A 16,092-nucleotide genomic window follows, 5' to 3' on the forward strand; every position below is an offset into this window, starting at 1 on the left:
CCTGGGTCCTGTGACCTGCACTTGAGGTTTGGTAGTGAGACCTGTGGGGCCCAGAGCTCAGGTCTCTGGCAGAGGAGGAAGAAGGGAGGAGACAGCGCGTTTCCCCGGGGGCCTCTGCTCTGCCGACGTGCCCGAAGCCCCAGACCAGGTGGGAAGACTCAGCAGACACGCACAGGCCCTGCTGGCATGCGTCCTCGACCCCTCTCATCAGCCCAAGGTGGTGGCATCACCTGGCCTTGTGCTCCTGCAGGTGACAACCTTTCACCCTCCTTCCCCCAGACCCAACCACTTCCTTGAATCATTCCTCCCAGCACCTTAAAGCCCGCCAGACCAACGAGGAGCCCCTCGTTCTCCAGTTACCAGCTGCCTGCCAGCACTCTGGTCCAGTCCCACTGGGACACTGCCGCCCCCAGCCTCCCAGAGGCCCTCAGCGTCCGGGTGTCCCCGTCCTTCTGCACTGACCTGCTTACTCTCAGGCTTGCGTCCGTCCACTGCTCTCTTCACCAACACCACTCAGCCTGACCTCAACCTCCACAGGGCCCAGTCCACACATGTAGGATACGTGAACGCGGGCAGCACCTGGGCCTCCGCACGACCAGCAGGGCTCCTGCCACTCCCCAGGGGGCCAGCTGTCAAGTCACGTGGGGTCTCAAGAGGAAGATTCCTCCCCAGCAGGGAACCAGGGCTGATGGTGAGCGTCTACGCTTCCGCCCTAAGGAAAGTCACTGTGTTTTTCTAATTTGCACGAGGAGAAATTGCCAGACACTACTCCTGTCTGCCAACAGAATTTGAAGAAACTTCTTTGTTTACTGCAGATCCAAGGAAAACTGTTTCTCCTTCTTCAATGTTAACATGCTCCTGAAATTTTTGCCATCACAAGGAAGTAAGGACGAAGCCAACATTCACGACCTTTTCTCCTTGGCCCTTGGCCGGCAACCAGAGGAAACTTTGACCAGGTTGAGGGCAATGTCCTGGAGAGGACTTGGTGTTTAAGCAATGGCTTCTGGTCCTGTGGTCAAGTGATGGCTGAACTCATACAGGCCAAGCCTGCACAGTCAAGCTTTGCTTTGTTTCCTTCCTTTATTTTATTTTTAAAAAACAGCTTTAACTGAGGTATAGTTGACTTTGTTTGCTTTTTAATAGAAAAACAACTCTAATAAACTAATAACTCTAATAAAACAGGTCAACGTGAAAATATTAAGGGAAGCACTAGAGCTAACAGCAGGAGAGGAACAAGGTCTCAGAAAGGACAGCGTAGGGGCCACCAGAGGCCAGGTCCACGGGTGCCTTCCCTCCAGCCCTCAGCACAGCCTGCAGGAAGAGCCCAGCCCCAGGTCAGACGTCAGGGAACAGCCCCAGGGGATCTGTGATTTGCTCAGGCCGGGCCTCTGGCAGGTGGTGGACCCAGGTTTCGAGACAGCTTCTGCCTGTCTGGACCCAAGTGAAGTAAGAAAAGAAAGTCTGTAGCGTGTACTATTCTACAGGCTTCAAATTCAAGCCTGTTGGGCGCACCAGGCCCAACGCCACCCGGCGTGGGGCAACACGAGGCCTGCACCCGATGGTGCGTCCCAAGGACACAGGTCTGCCTCTTAACGCACTCTGCAGGGCCACTGTCCCAGCGTGAAAAAGCAGCAGCAAAGGACCTCGGGGCTCAGAGCCAGAAGGACACTAGGGGTACCTGGGCCGGACACCCAATGATGAGGCCCAGGGGTGGTGCAGGAGCTGTTCGAGGTGACACGCCCTCTAGAGGATGGCCTGGTGCTGGCCAAGTGCTCCCCCGCAGGCGCCCGAGGTCACAGCCTCTCCCACCCGGTGCCTGTCTCAACCTGCAGCCTCCCACCCTGGCTCTCCTGACCCGAGGCCCAGCAGGAGGGAGGGGGCACAGGCCTGAGCCAAAGGGGCGAGGGAAGGTGGCCGTTCACAGAACACCAGGCCCCGATGGGGAGCGCAGGGTGGTGGGGGGAAGGGAGACGGCTGGAGAGACACTGGCAGGGGCCTGTCTCCTGGCTTTGGGAGCGGACTCTGGAGGGAGGGCTGACCCTGGCCATGCCGGGCCAGGCAGCTAAAGATGGTCCCCAGCTCCCCCACCCTCTGTGCTCTGCTGGGGGCCTGACTCCAGGGGGACCAGCATCGCACTCGTATCAGGAGTGGGGGATCCGGGCCCCCACCCAGCTCCAAGCCCACCACACAAGGCCTCGAGGCCCCAGGGCCAGCACCGAGACCCATATCCAGTCAGAACCGCACGACGTTTCCTCCCGGCTCCACACTGAAGGCCGCGGGCTCTGGGCACGTGGATGACAGTCTGCTGCCTGACGGCCGCCCCTCCTGGCATCGCCCTGCTCAGGACACCAAGGGCGTCTTGTGTGGCCCTCGCGAGGGGAGAGCACGGCCGGGTAAGGGCCGCCCCTGCTCCTCCGCGGCTGTGGCCCCCTGTGCACGGCTTTGCCCCTCTCCTCGGACCCCTCGTGTAACCCAGTGGGGGCGGGGGGAGGGGAGCCCCGCCTTTTTCCCTCCAGGCCTCCGCATATCTGTCCAGGGTCCTCCTTATCTCAGAAACACCTTCCCGCTGGTTCCCCTGAGGAAGGCCCATCGTTCTCAAGAGTCAGAAGCTGAAATTCTGCCTGTTTCCAAGCAGTCCCACTGCCCAGCTAGAGGGCGATGGGGCTGACGGATGAGTGCCATCGGCAGCATGTCCCTGTGCACGACGCAGGTGTGGCGGATGGACAGCCCCCAGCCAGTGTCTGAGGGGCTGCGCCCTCGGCCATGAGTCCCCAGCACTGCTGTCACCTTCGGATTCCAGAGCGTACACAGAGCTGCCTCTGGTTTTCCGGGTGCCCTGTCTGCAACTGAGTCAGCCTCAGCGCCTTCTCGCCGTGAGGTCACGGAAAGGAGGTGTTTCCCTGCCCAGCGACACGGCGCTACGTGACCGTTCAGGTGACTCAGCTGACACTGGGCGGAAGCGAGCCCGTCCCAACACTGGACAGGGACTCTAAGAAGATGGAACTTTACTCACGTTGCTCAACCAGCCCACCTGGAAGCTTCAAGTGACAGTGGGTGGCGTCATTTGTGAGGGCAGAGGCTGCAGGTGAAGTAAGCTCGAAGGAACAGCTGCAGCAACTGTGAGTCTAACTCTGGGAAGCTTTCCTCTCCCCACAGGGATGGGCATTTCCGGAACAGTCATCATAAACTCTGGCCTCACGGAACCGTACAACAGACTCCTAACATCAGGTAAGTGCAGATTCTACCAAGAACCAGCGGGAAGAACTCAGCCCCCCACAGGCCACCGCGGGACGAGCAGTCCACACACAGCCTGGCTTGGAGTCCACGTGGCCACAACGTACTAAATTCATCTTTATGCGTTCAAACCAGGTATCTGTATTACACACATAAGAAGCAAAGGATTCATCTTACTTCCCAGATCACACTGTTAAGGCTCTTACGTATAAAACCAAGTCATAGGGCTTCCCTGGTGGCGCAGTGGTTGAGAGTCCGCCTGCCGATGCAGGGGACACGGGTTTGTGCCCCGGTCCGGGAAGATCCCACATGCCGCGGAGCGGCTGGGCCCGTGAGCCATGGCCGCTGAGCCTGTGCGTCCGGAGCCTGTGCTCCGCAACGGGAGAGGCCACAGCAGTGAGAGGCCCGCGTACCGCAAAAAAAAAAAACAAAAAACAAACAAGTCATAGAACATAAGAGAATGTGTTTGTGTTCTTATTAGAAGGGTGTATGTATATGTAGCCTTTACAGGAGCCTTCCTTTGAGTAAATCACAAAAAACTGGGTCTTGAGCAGATGAATAAATTGACAGAAAATGAATAAAGCGGTGAGCAGAGGCAGGCTAGCACCGAGCATGGCAATTACGTCTCCACTTCACTAGGCAAAGCAATCAGATCTATCAGTACATTTATCTGTTTATTTACTTGTAAACATACAACATATTTCCAAAACAGCTGCGAGGCAGTCTCCGGAACACTGCCGCCACCCCGCCGGCCTCTTACCTGGCCCCTGGTCCCTCCAGTGCTGTCCTTGGCCAGACCGGCCGTACCCAGAGCTCATCCTGTGGTCGCTGGATCCCTGTCGGCCCCTCCGCCCTGTGGGGACACGTGATCAGCACGTCAGCAGCTACCAGACGCTGAACTCCAAATGGCAGTCGTGTTTAAGAGTAGAGCAAGGTGACCCTGGGCTGGCAGCTCCCAAACTTCTGACGTCCTTACCATCACAGGGAAAGCCCCTGAAAAATGCAGATGCTGGGGCCACGGCACCGCGGCCGGGTTGGCTCAGGGCTGCACTTAAACCTGTTCCCAGGAGAGTCTGTGGGGGGGACGAGCAGGCTATCTTGTCAGGTCCCTCAAAGCAGGGCAGTAAGTTCTCCTTTCTGCCTCCTCGGGCAGCTGCCCTGGGCAGCGGCCACAGGCCCAGGCCCGCACTGCTGGCCACCAGCACGCGGGGCTCTGGGACATGGTGGGCCTGACCAGGCCACCCTCTCCTCCCAATTCCCCGCAAACTTCATCGGCACGCAATCGGCTCACTCTAAATTCTTCTTCTAAATTCCTAAACCCTGACGCTTTCTTCTGTCTGTCTCTACTAGAATTCAGTACTAGCAAGTCTAAGTACATATTTAAATGTGATTCTAAACACTACCTTGGTACCTCACACTATTCCATAAAGAAAGGAGGCCAAGCCTGCCTGGCACCAGCCACAGGGGCGAACCAGCGCTCTGAGGACACGGGCAGGCGGCTCCGCACTGGCTCAGCCCCGGGCCCCTGCCCTCCACGCACACTGTTGCCAGCTGAGGGCGGGGAGCGGCCTGAAAGGCACCGGCACGTGTCAACGGCACCAGCTCGTCCCGGGAGGAGGAGACAGCGGCTGCGTGCAGGTGACCGAAGGACGCTGGGCTGGGGCCAAGGTGCTGGGCTCTGCCACTGAGAACCTGTGTGGGGTTGGCGAGCCACCGGGGCCCAGGGGAGTGAACCACAGAATATCAGGCTGTATTTGTGAAGAAAATGATGACATCGAGGACAGAAAAAAGGAGCAGTTTCCAAATCACGTAAATTGACTCATGATTATCTGTTGAAACCGTTTCTTCCATAATCTGGAGTAACTCGACAGGATCACCCAGGTCTGCCATCTTACGGACACTTCACCAGAAAGAGATCACAGAGTTTCCTGTGTGTATTAGGAGTGACCGTACTGCAGCATTAACCTCTGTGAAACCACAGGCTGTCTCAGGGCTTTCAAGAAAACTCGTCACATGTACAGCCCTCTTAAGCCTGAGTGTCAGACTCTGCAATGCAGAAAGAGGTTCAGGCATCCAAATCCCAGTGACTGCTGCAGCTGACAAAGCCTGCATCCTGCCATCTGCATGTCCGCAGCCAGCCTGTCACTGCTCTGCTAACCATCTCACTAGTGACAGGAATCCTGGTGCGGTGCTCACAGGGCAGACGGCCTGAGTGACATGCTGCCAACAGATGTGGGGAACAGGGGACACAGAGAGAACGCTGCCTCTTTCTTCTGCAAGGAATAAACTTTTGCTCTGGGGTCTCAAACGCCGCCTATCTCCAGGCAGCTGGAGAAAGGTAAAGGATGGAGAGGGGGCGAGGCCAGGAGGGACTCTGTCACCATTAGGAGTGGGGAGGGGCCGGAAGCCCCTTTACACAGCACTGACCGGCAGCAGCTGGACGCGACCTGAGGCCTCACCGACCTCATGGCACAAAGTTTCTCGGAGCGAAACGTGCAGGGCTGGTGTGAGCAGAAGTCAAGACGGTCTGGGGGAGTAGGAATTTGGGGTAATTCTCTATTCCATCAAGAAAAAATGGGGCTGCTACAGTTACTGGTATAGATCCTACCCAAACGAGGACATGAGAACGTGATTAAAATGAACTCAACACAATGAGCTACTGAACAAGATGTCCGACTTCACTGATAAACAAACAAGCACCCAATCAAGGAGACAGGCTTTTTCATCTATCAAATTAGTCAGAAAAACAAACTTTTAAGTGGTGTCAAGAATGCATGAAACAGGAACTCTTAATCCCTCTGGTGAAGGTGTGAAGTGACCGTGTGTTTTTAGAAAACAAGTTGGCAACATTTATCTAAAATCCAATTATGTTTGGATCTATAATTCTGTGAACAACGGAACTCTATCCTAAGGAAACAACAAACAGAAAAGCATCAAGTATAACGAGAAAAAACGGAAGCTTGAGGCGGGGGGCTACGACGCAAAGGCAGTGCGTGTGGTGGTGGGGATTCTGTTTAAGGGGAGCCTGACCACCGTGACCACGATCACGCAGGAAGTCAAGTGCCGAGGAGAACAGAGCACACAAGCATGCAGAGTATAATCATAATGAGACGAAAACACAGGAAAACATCTGTCATCATCTGTTACCTTCAGGAGACAGAATTAAAGGTTATTTGGGTTTCATTTTTAATTATTTTCTTTATATTCTAAGTGTTTTCTCATGTACTTTTATCATGAGAAAAAATAAGTCCAAACCTCTGTCAAATAAAGGCCCACCAGCCCAGCGGCGTGTGTACTTCAGGGCCTCCTGGAAAGGAGGCTGAGCCCCAGAGGAGGGTCCTTAACTCTCAGCACATGAACCCTTTGAAAACTCCCTCCTAAGGGGACCAGAACTTAAACCGCTCAGCAGCACACTATCATCTTAATTTTGTTTCTTCTTCCAATTTTATCAGCCTCTCCTTGCAGCTGCACGTGGCAGTGGGGCCCCTCCCGGGACCGAGAGGCTGGGACCCACCTGAGTGGTGTGAACGCCAGTGCCGCCTGCTGACGATGGGTCTGTTCTCCTTCACGCAGGCCTTGCACACGACTGACTTCAGGGCATGGAATCTGGTGAGCCAGGACCTCTGCAAACACACCAGATGGGGCGAAGCAGTGTCAGACACAGGCAGGCACTCGGGAGACGCAACTACGTGAGTGAAACTACACAGTACACTGTGCCCAAGGACACTGCAGCGGTGTGGGCGAGCGTGGCTGCAGTTTCCCTTCCACACTGCAACTCAGCAGGATGTTCTTAGAAACTGATCTTCTCCTGCACGCCCTGGAATGGCGACAGTGGCAGCTACACCTTCTCTGTCCCCTGTAGGTTATACAAGCATTTCCAAAAGGGCCTTCAAGTTCTACTGTGACATCTATGGCCCTAACACACAATCATACCTAAAACATCCATGCCGGTAATGTGTTATCACCTCAGTTCCTCTTGGTTGTAAGACAGTAAGTGGAAAGAGCAAGGCCACAGACAACAAATTAACATGCGACCTTCCCTTCCAGCCTCATCTGTACTATTGAATATTCGATCCTATCTGCCCTAACTTGTTTTAAAGCAGTGAGTGTGAACCTGTAATCATTTTGTACTTGGTCAAGACATTAGGAAGGAAAGGAGGGAGGGGTCCGTGATGGGTGATGTGCAGGCCATGAGCCCGGCCTACTGTTACCTTTCACTGATTCGGTACTAAGGCCACACTTACAGGACATTTTTGTCAGTACTCTGCTTTTGTTGACTACATAACTGTGGCCGCTTCTAAATTCTGAACACTTACATTCCTATGACGCCCTGGACTGTGTCTGTGTGTGAAGCAGCACTACCGGCACATCAGTCAGTAATGTTTTCCATCTGATGTGAAGGCGTGGAGCGCTGACCTGTCATAGACAGTCAGCTCTCGCTGATCACAGGGTCCTGTGGGTATTAACACACGTTCCAAATGAGCTTGGCCGGGGCCCGACTTGGAAATCTTCCAGGAACCGTGTAGCAATTGTACTTACAAAGCCAGAACAGCAGCCAATGACCCCAACTAAACTGTCAGCCTTCAGGGAATATTTTCAAGTAACAAATCATCACCGCTCCTATTGAATTAGTCTGATGTCTGCAGAGGCAGCTCTGCAGGGAACGTGCATTCTTAACTCAAAAAGGGGAAAAGCAGCGAAAGCACTCGAAAATTCAAAATGTGTGAGACTGGGCAGGACGCTGCTCGCCCGCCTCCTCACAAGTTCTGGCAGAAGCTTCAGCAACGCTGACCCTGAGGCCTGAGGCACAACCACAGCGGAGGAGACCACCGGCACCAGCAGCCTCACGGACTTCTGGGTCAATTTCAAAGCCTGGGATCTGCGGCTCCTCAGAGCGGACTTCTGGGGTCTGTTCCTAAAGTAAAATGACCGTGAGGACAGAAAGTCCTGCGGACCCTTTTGACCTCCAGCCGAGGACTCTGAGTTTTCGTGATGCATTTGAGCAACTGATTTCAAACCTACTTTTTCTAAGCGTAAAGAAAACTGTGAACTCACGTGTTGTTCCACAAGTGCCTCTGCTGTGTACCCTTTCTCAGACTGCAGGTACTTCTGATGAAACAGCTTCCCGTCAAACAAATTCCAGGGCATGAAGTCCGACGTTTTCCAGGGGAAGCCGCAGGCACTGTTGACCAGCACCAGGGTGGTGAGGCCGCGGACCAGGAGGGTACCCAGCTGCACGGCCCTGGGGTCGACGTGGTCGAGCTGTGGAGACAAGACGCACAGAGAAGATGAGGAGGCAGCCGCCACTCGGGCAGAGAACCAGAGGCGCTGCGCCCTCGGGGTGCGACGTGCTCCGCACACAGAGACACCCTTGGAGCTGCAAAGGCCAAAGCTCTGACCTGCCAGGAAGGTGACAGGATTGCAGCCTCGGGCCTACTGGGAAACTTTCTTTAAAAGCAAAGGCAAAGAAGGAGAAGCCAAGACAGGGTCATTTTAGACACTGATGAGTCACCGCATTTTTAAAAATCACACTGAGTTCTGTGAACATTATTAGGTATGTTTTACACGAATGTCTATCATTTAAGAATAAAATGGCTTATTACTGCATAGGGTTGATGGTCTGTTACTTCTTACAAATTAAGGTCACACCCATACAAAATATTTATTCTGCTGTCAAACCTCCTTCCTGTTCTTGGACACAGCAGGGGCTCCGTTTGGTGAGAACCTGCAGAGACGCCCTTCGCATTCAATCGCTCGTGTTTCTGGAATTTGTGGCCTGTGCTGACCACACACAGTGAACTGACAGGCAGCAACTGTCCACGGGGTTTTGTTAACAAGGCAAGTTCAACTCAGTCTGTCGGCATCGGGTGGATCTGTGTTGCTCAAAGTAAACAGCAGCGATTTTAAATGTCATTATGTATCTCACATAGTTTACAAAATTGAAGTAAACCAGGAAAAGGGACAGATGTTCATGCCCTTTTTAAGTCAGGTCTCACCTCCCTTATGGAGAGAAGCGTGGTCGTGACCCTCAGGTCTCTCTGCCCGCGCCCTCACCAGGCTATCTGCCCCTCGCTGTCATCAGCACCTTCCACCGTCTCCCTGATTTCAGTCGTCGAGCCCTCACCCTGTGCACCCACGCACACGGGGTACTGTCTGTCTAGAGCCGCACTGTCCACACCAGCAGCTGGGGCCCTGGGTGAGGTTTGAATTTAAGTGCAGTAAGATCAAATGCTCCATTTCTCAGAGGCACCACCCCACTCGGGGGCCTGAGTGGCAGTGTCAGTCGGCACCTTCCCGCCTGCCCACCGCTGGACCTTCTCCACCTCCCGCATTCCCCTTTGCAAAGCGCCCAGCCCCGAGGCTGCACTGCAGGCCGCACGGGTCGGGGCAGGTCTCAGCCCCAGGTCAGGGCACCCACCATGGCTGCTCAAGGTCAGGTGAACTGACGCAGAGGCTGCGTATTTTCTGAGTATTGGGGGCAGTTCTCTCATGAAGCACATTTTCCAGTAATGGAGTCAGTTTCTGCTCATCTCTTCGACACCTGTCTGTCTGTCTTAAAGTTTAAATGAAGTATACCACTCCGCAAAGCACAGATCCTATGTGCGCCACTTGAATTCTCAAACAAACCAGGCAACCAACACCTGGGCCACAAAGCAAATGTCACCAGGACCACAGAAGCCCCTCTGCCCCTCCCTGTCACACCCACTGTCCCCAGAGGTAGCGCTAACCGACTCCTCAAAGCAGGAGCGGGCTTGCTCGCCAGTGAGCTGACGGAACCGGCTCCGGAAGTGAAGTGCACACACGGGCTCCGGCCTCCCCGGGCTGACGCTGCTGGGGTCTCCCCAGGCCATTCACCCCTCCGGGCTGTCACACGCCACTGCCTGCGGGGCTGACTGGGGATGCTGAGCCTATGAACCACGCTGAGGACAACGGGCATCTTTAAACAGTGAGCCTGTTTCCAGCCCAGGAGCACATCCTGTCAGCAATGCTTTATGGTTGCCAGTGTGGAGACCTGGCCCAGCTGTTGATTTTTCCTAAGTACTTCATATTTTTTCTTTGATGTTAGTGTAAACACAAAAAATGCGGGGGCTATTTTTACTTGTTATTGTTTCTGTAGAATATACCTGGATTGTGTATGTTGACTCTGCACCAGCCCCTGTTAAATTTGCTTAGTAATTCTAATGGTTGCCCTGTAGATCTGGATTTTCCATATACACAATCACGCCACCTGTCAATAATGACAGTTTTATTCTTTTCTTCCAGTGTAAGGGAAGTGGTGAAAGAAGGCACCCCTGACTCACTCCCACCAGAGTGGAAAAACTTCCACTGTTTTACCATCAGGTCTGATTTCTGTTGTAGATACTCTTTGTTGGATTAAGGAAATTCCCTTCCAGTCCTGGTCTGCCGAGACTTTTTACGACAAACAGGTACTGAATTCAACCGAATACTTTCTCTGCATCATGCGTGGTACTAACGAAGTGAATCACACCAGTTTTCAAATGTTAAACCAAGTCTGTATTCCAAAAAATAAACAGCTGGTTGTGTTGAAAGAGCAGAAGATTTTCACAGGTTGCAGAATCAAAATCTGAGGGTATCTTCCAGCAACAGAGAAAGTCACATAGCAACTCTTCTTCTTCCCCAAAGAACTGGAATTTAGGGAACAAGTCAGTGTGGCAGAAGGCTGACCCTGAATCCAGACTCGGAGTCGCTGGTGAGCACGGACTAATTCCATGTGGCTAAGGTATGGCCTTACCAATAAAAGTCATAAATAAAAGCCGCCGTATTTTGGAAACAGGATTCAAGGTGCTTTGGAATGAAGACAAGGAGGAGCCGAGCCCTGAGCGCTTCCTGCTGAGGTGATGGAGCATCTAATGCGGACACAGAAACCAGAAAGACCAGTTCTAACGCTGCAAAGCCTCACAGTCAATATTTTAACAGTAAACAGCTCAACTGTGTGGTGTTTATACGCTAAGGTATTAGCAGTTATGTATACATGGAGGCCAAAACCCCCTAGTCAGCCGATGCTCCGTTTCAGGCATTGCTTCACCAGAGCGACTGTCCTAAAACCAGGTGGAAGTCCAGACACGGCAAGGAGAGCACTGCAGACTCGTTACCACTCACCAGAAAACAAAGCAAAGGCAAACTCTGAGCTCCTCTGGTCTGAAAGGCCGGTTGGACTCAGGAGGTTCTGCACCTAAGTTCTCTGTGGCTACAGGCAGGCACAACTGTACAACACAAGCCCAAGGAGGCCGCCTGAACCTTGCGGGGCAGGCGCACGAGGGGCTGGTCCGGCTTTTCCTAACAGCCGGCTGCTCCTCAGCCCTCCTGAGTCACACAGGGGTCCCGCGGCTTCCAGGAGAGCTTGTTAAAGATGGCTCCTGAGGGCAGAGACCACCGAAAATGGGGCCGTCTGCTGAGACCCTCCCCTGGAGGCTTCTCATGTTGCGCTGAGTAACTTACCTGTGACCCCCAGACTCTCCGCGTCCAACAGGGGTGGCACAGGGCTCGAATCCAATACTAACAGTCCCCCGGAGCCTAGCAGCTTCCCAACTTTACCTTCCAACCCTCCCATCTCTGTCCAGCACTCCCTCCTGCCGTGAATCAAGACATGATGCTGCTCAGGGGCAGGAGGCCGCCTGAGGCAGCGGGGCCGGTGGCTGGCACCTACACATCACCCACACAACCACGGGCCAGGTACCAGAGTCAGCTCCAACCCCCAGGACGGGGAGAGACGCGAGCCAATAGGCAGGAGACAGGGAGTCAAGCACGTGACTCGTGATGAGTGTGTCGGGGGAGAAGACGGGAACCACAGGAGCAGGGCTCTGCGTCTGTACGGAGGATGCCGACACTACCTGGTAGGCCCTGGAGAGCCACTCATCTGTAAGTGGAGGATAACACGAGTGCATCTGTCTGACACACAGATAAGCCTGTGAGAACACAGCAGGGGTAAGCGTGTCAGGTGGGTCACTGCAGGAGGGCTGTCCACACAGTGGGTACTTTAAAAACAGCTGCTGGATTTACATGTAAATAAGTGACATGTGAAGGCTGTGTGGGGAAGCCTACCACCTTCTGATCCTACCTTAGACGGAAAAAGAAATCAGAGGCAGGGCACCGTTTAACGAGGCACCAGCAGTAGTGCACCCAGAAAGCTCTTCTTTCTCGCGAACACAGGGTCACCACGAGACGACAGGTGCTGCCCCGAGGGTAACATTGAGGCCTGCGTGGGCAGTCGTTACACGGCTCTTGCCCTCAGCAAGCGAGATGAAAATTCCATTTCTCCTGTACACGTTCTTATCCAATGTCGTTTTTACGCCACATCTTTAATCCAGGCAAAAGTAAACTGTGTTGAGATGCACTCCTAGAATTTAAATGGACACTTGCAAGGAACGAAAGCGGAAGAGAGTAAAATGAAATAAGTGAGAAACTGTCAAGGGCCGCCTGTCATAGGATTGGGCCAGCTGCAGCACCCTGTAACATCACTAAAATACCCACAATACCCTGTGGAACAACTGCGGGTTTTCTGAACTCACCACACATAGAAACAAAATCTCCACCTGGCCAAAGTCAGTGGCTTTCTCGGGCGTGCTGGGTCCGGCAGGACTGACAGGCCTGCCAACCATAACCTTCTGATCTGCAGCCCCCGCAGGTGCAGGGCATGAGGAGACAGCCTCTGAACACACACCTAACTTCCAACTCCATCCTGACCTACACCTAAGGTTCAGAATGGATGACCACAGGTAACAAACAGGAAAAACAATTCCTACTAGAGTGCTTTGTGGCTCACAGAAAGGACCCAAGAACAGAGGAAAGAAGAGAACATGCAGCTTGGTCTGAAGTCAAGTTTTCCTTCACGAAAAACTATGTGACAGAGGAAATACCTATGGGAGCAGCACAGCCCACGTACGGCTGGCAGGATGAAGCCTGCTATTCCCACAGTGTTACCACCCGCAATGTCCACTCCAGACCGCCTCCTTGGTCCTGACCCCTCTCCAGACTCAGAGCCACCTGAACACATGCAGACGTCCTATGGCTTCGAAGCTGCACTCACCTCCCCCGCCCCGTCACCTCATCTCAGGCAGCTCTTGCAGCCTCGAGTGATCCAGCCAGAAGGAAGGTGGCTCCAGGGTCCACGGCCGCCATGAGGCCTGCCATCATGTTTACAAGTACAAAACTGCAGAAAGGGACTGAAAGAATGGTAAAAGGCTAATCTTTACCAAAAAATGTAGTAAGGTAATTGTAACCGTAACTCCACCCTTCTTCCCGTTCTTCCTTAAGGCCTTCAGTCACCTAAGCCTCTGTGCCATCAATACATGGGGACAGGAAAGGGCAAAACTGCCAAGTTCCGACCTCTCACTTTCAAAAGCCTCACCCCCGGAGAACCTGAAAGACCTCCAATGTGCCCCACGTGTGAAGAGTGAGCAAGAGGAAGGGGCAGGCGTGGGGCAGGAAGGGGAGGCGCCTCGGGCGAGTGGAGCTCAGAGCCTGCAGGGGGACTGCCAGGCAGCCAGCGAGCTCCGCCTCTGGCAGGTGGGGTCTGGGGAAGAAACTCTGTGCAAGGTGTCAGAGCTTTGCTGCCCGGCTGATGTGGGAGGCGAGCAGGCACGGGGGCAGCGGGGCGGGGGAGCCCGGCCCCCACTGGTAGAGCGAGTTGGCACAGTGTCTCGGGGGGTGCCCACCCGCTCAACCCCGGAACATATACCGCAACCAATGGGATGGGGTTTGTAAAAGAAATCACATTGCTGTAGAAAAAGAAAGGTGAAACTGAAATTACGTCTGAGGTCCGTTTCTGCTGTAGAAAAACACATTTTATGTGAAAGGCTCTTATTCATGAAGATAAAAAGGACATCTACCAACATCACAGCGGTTTATACAAACATTAAGCAAACTGACAATTATTTGAGTACATACGACACACAAGGGGGCTCCATGGAAGTTATAAACACTCGGCCCGCCCCCTACTCTGCCCCAGGAAGGATGTATCTCAATTCATTTGAACAAATACTAGCTGAGTACCTGCTAAGTTACTCAGAAGCATAGGTACCAGAGAATACACAAAGATGAATAAAGCGGAGTCCCCACTCTTGAAGAAGCCACAAGCCAAGGAGTTTAAGAACAGTCTGAACGACATGAGAAAGGGGATACGTATCCAAGAGCAGCGTTACAGTAAGAGACCCACGCTGAGAAAAGGAAGAACACGGTTCTGAAGCAGATCCTGCAACACTGGAAGAGGGATCACACATCACCTGTGTAATTGCCAAAAACAGGTAACCAGGAGTAACTACAGGTATTTATGTGTTATCAGCAAGTACAGGTAACCAGGAGTAACTACAGGTATTTATGTGTTATCAGCAAGTACAGGTAACCAGGAGTAACTACAGGTATTTGCAGAAGGAAAGAAGTCACCTTGGTGGTGAGCGCTGGGTCTTGGTGGGCATGGAAAGCAGCCCCCTGCTTCACGGGGGCTGGACTGCAAGACAGGCACCAGGGCAGACAGAATCAGAGGGCCTGGAAGGCCAGCCTACTTGGAAAAGTGCAGATTCTGAGCGTCAAAATCTTTAATCTACCCTGGGGTGTGAGTGGCCTGGAAAGGGGAGAACAGAGGCTAGAGACAGTTTCAAAGCCAGAGTGCTGAAGTCTTAATACCTGAATGTTTGTAGTAAGAAGCAGTAAGAAGTTGTAACATCTGCTTATGATTCAAGACAAAAACAGGAGAGGGACGAAAACCCAAATGTGAATAGCTCAGATTCTAAAGCTGGGCAGCTGTGAACTATGCCAGGCATGTACACACGGACCCCTCCTCTGACCCTGAGCGTCCGTGCCCACCAACCAGCTCTCAGGTTCACGCCCAGGGCTGCTGGCCAGCTGTCTGGGAAGGGCAGAGAGCATCTATCACAACCACCCGGTTTTGTGGCTGGGATGTGAACGCGTCCACAGACAATGTGTGAGCGACTGAGCGTGGCTGTGTCGGGGGCGGGCGCGGGCTGGGTTTGGCCCTCCCTCGCTCTGTCCTGTCCGAGCGCACACCCCGGGTGTCTGGTGGGGGAGAGATCGACCCTTCTGAACCGTTACGGGCCCGGGAGGGCGGGCCGAGGTCTCTCCCGACTCTCAAGGAGGCGTCCCGCCGGCTCCGTCGCTGCCCTCACACCCACACGCCTTCACTTAACAAGGGCCCCCAGCCCCCTCCCAGGGGCACAGCCATTCTCCCCGGGCTCCTCTCGCCCGGAGAACCTGTCTGAGCACTGCAGATGGACTCAGGGAGGAGGCGTGACCAGCCCTCACGGCCAGTTCCCTCAGGGCTCGTCAGCCGTGTTCCCCACTGTGCACCTTACGGTCTCTTCACAACGCTCGTGCTCACCCGGAGAGACCGCATCTTCTGGACCGAGTACCAGGACCTGTACTGTGATACCAACCACGCGAAACTGGGACTGCTGCCACCGCTGGGCACCAGGCCTTCTGGACTCTGGGCTCCAGGCACCCTGAGCCCTCTCACTACCTCTCTTCCCTCCCAAAGTCACTCAACGATATCCTGCCTGGGACAAGCATTTGAAAGTCGTAAGCATGCCAGAGAGAATAAAAATGAGGAAAATATGGAAACCAGGTTTCCTACCCATTCATCTCATTTAATCTGTCTGGAGCACTCATCTCCTATGTTTACAAAACAACTTTAAAAAGTCTACTAAAACTTTCAATAGATTCTATTTCTACTATTCACTCATTCATCCAATTTTGAGCTGCCTAATAATGAAAGCATTTTTCTAAATCTGAGTGTACTTTTACACAATCCTGTGTTTCTGTGGCTGTTCCAGTGAGTTAATCAGCAAAGCATGCTATTTTGATGTGCTCTAAGAATGTGATCTC

General features: G+C 53.4%; 1 protein-coding gene across 11 annotated transcripts in view; it reads right to left on the minus strand.

Moving 5' to 3' along the window:
• FAM120B (family with sequence similarity 120 member B) overlaps nt 1-16,092 on the minus strand; it is a 116,338-nt gene that overhangs the window by 55,796 nt on the left and 44,450 nt on the right. For all 11 annotated transcript variants that reach the window (XR_009543851.1, XM_060167983.1, XM_060167978.1 and 8 more), the window contains 3 exons: nt 8,290-8,496; nt 6,749-6,857; nt 3,995-4,087 (listed from right to left, as the gene is read on the minus strand). Coding sequence is in view for 10 of the 11 variants with exons in the window: in XM_060167983.1 (XP_060023966.1) it covers nt 3,995-4,087; nt 6,749-6,857; nt 8,290-8,496 (409 nt within the window). In the remaining variant the exon portion in view is untranslated. The remainder of the gene's footprint in view (nt 1-3,994; nt 4,088-6,748; nt 6,858-8,289; nt 8,497-16,092) is intronic.

The sequence above is a fragment of the Lagenorhynchus albirostris genome, chromosome 12 (genome assembly GCF_949774975.1).
Source record: "Lagenorhynchus albirostris chromosome 12, mLagAlb1.1, whole genome shotgun sequence".
In the NCBI taxonomy this organism is placed as follows: Eukaryota; Metazoa; Chordata; class Mammalia; order Artiodactyla; family Delphinidae; genus Lagenorhynchus; species Lagenorhynchus albirostris.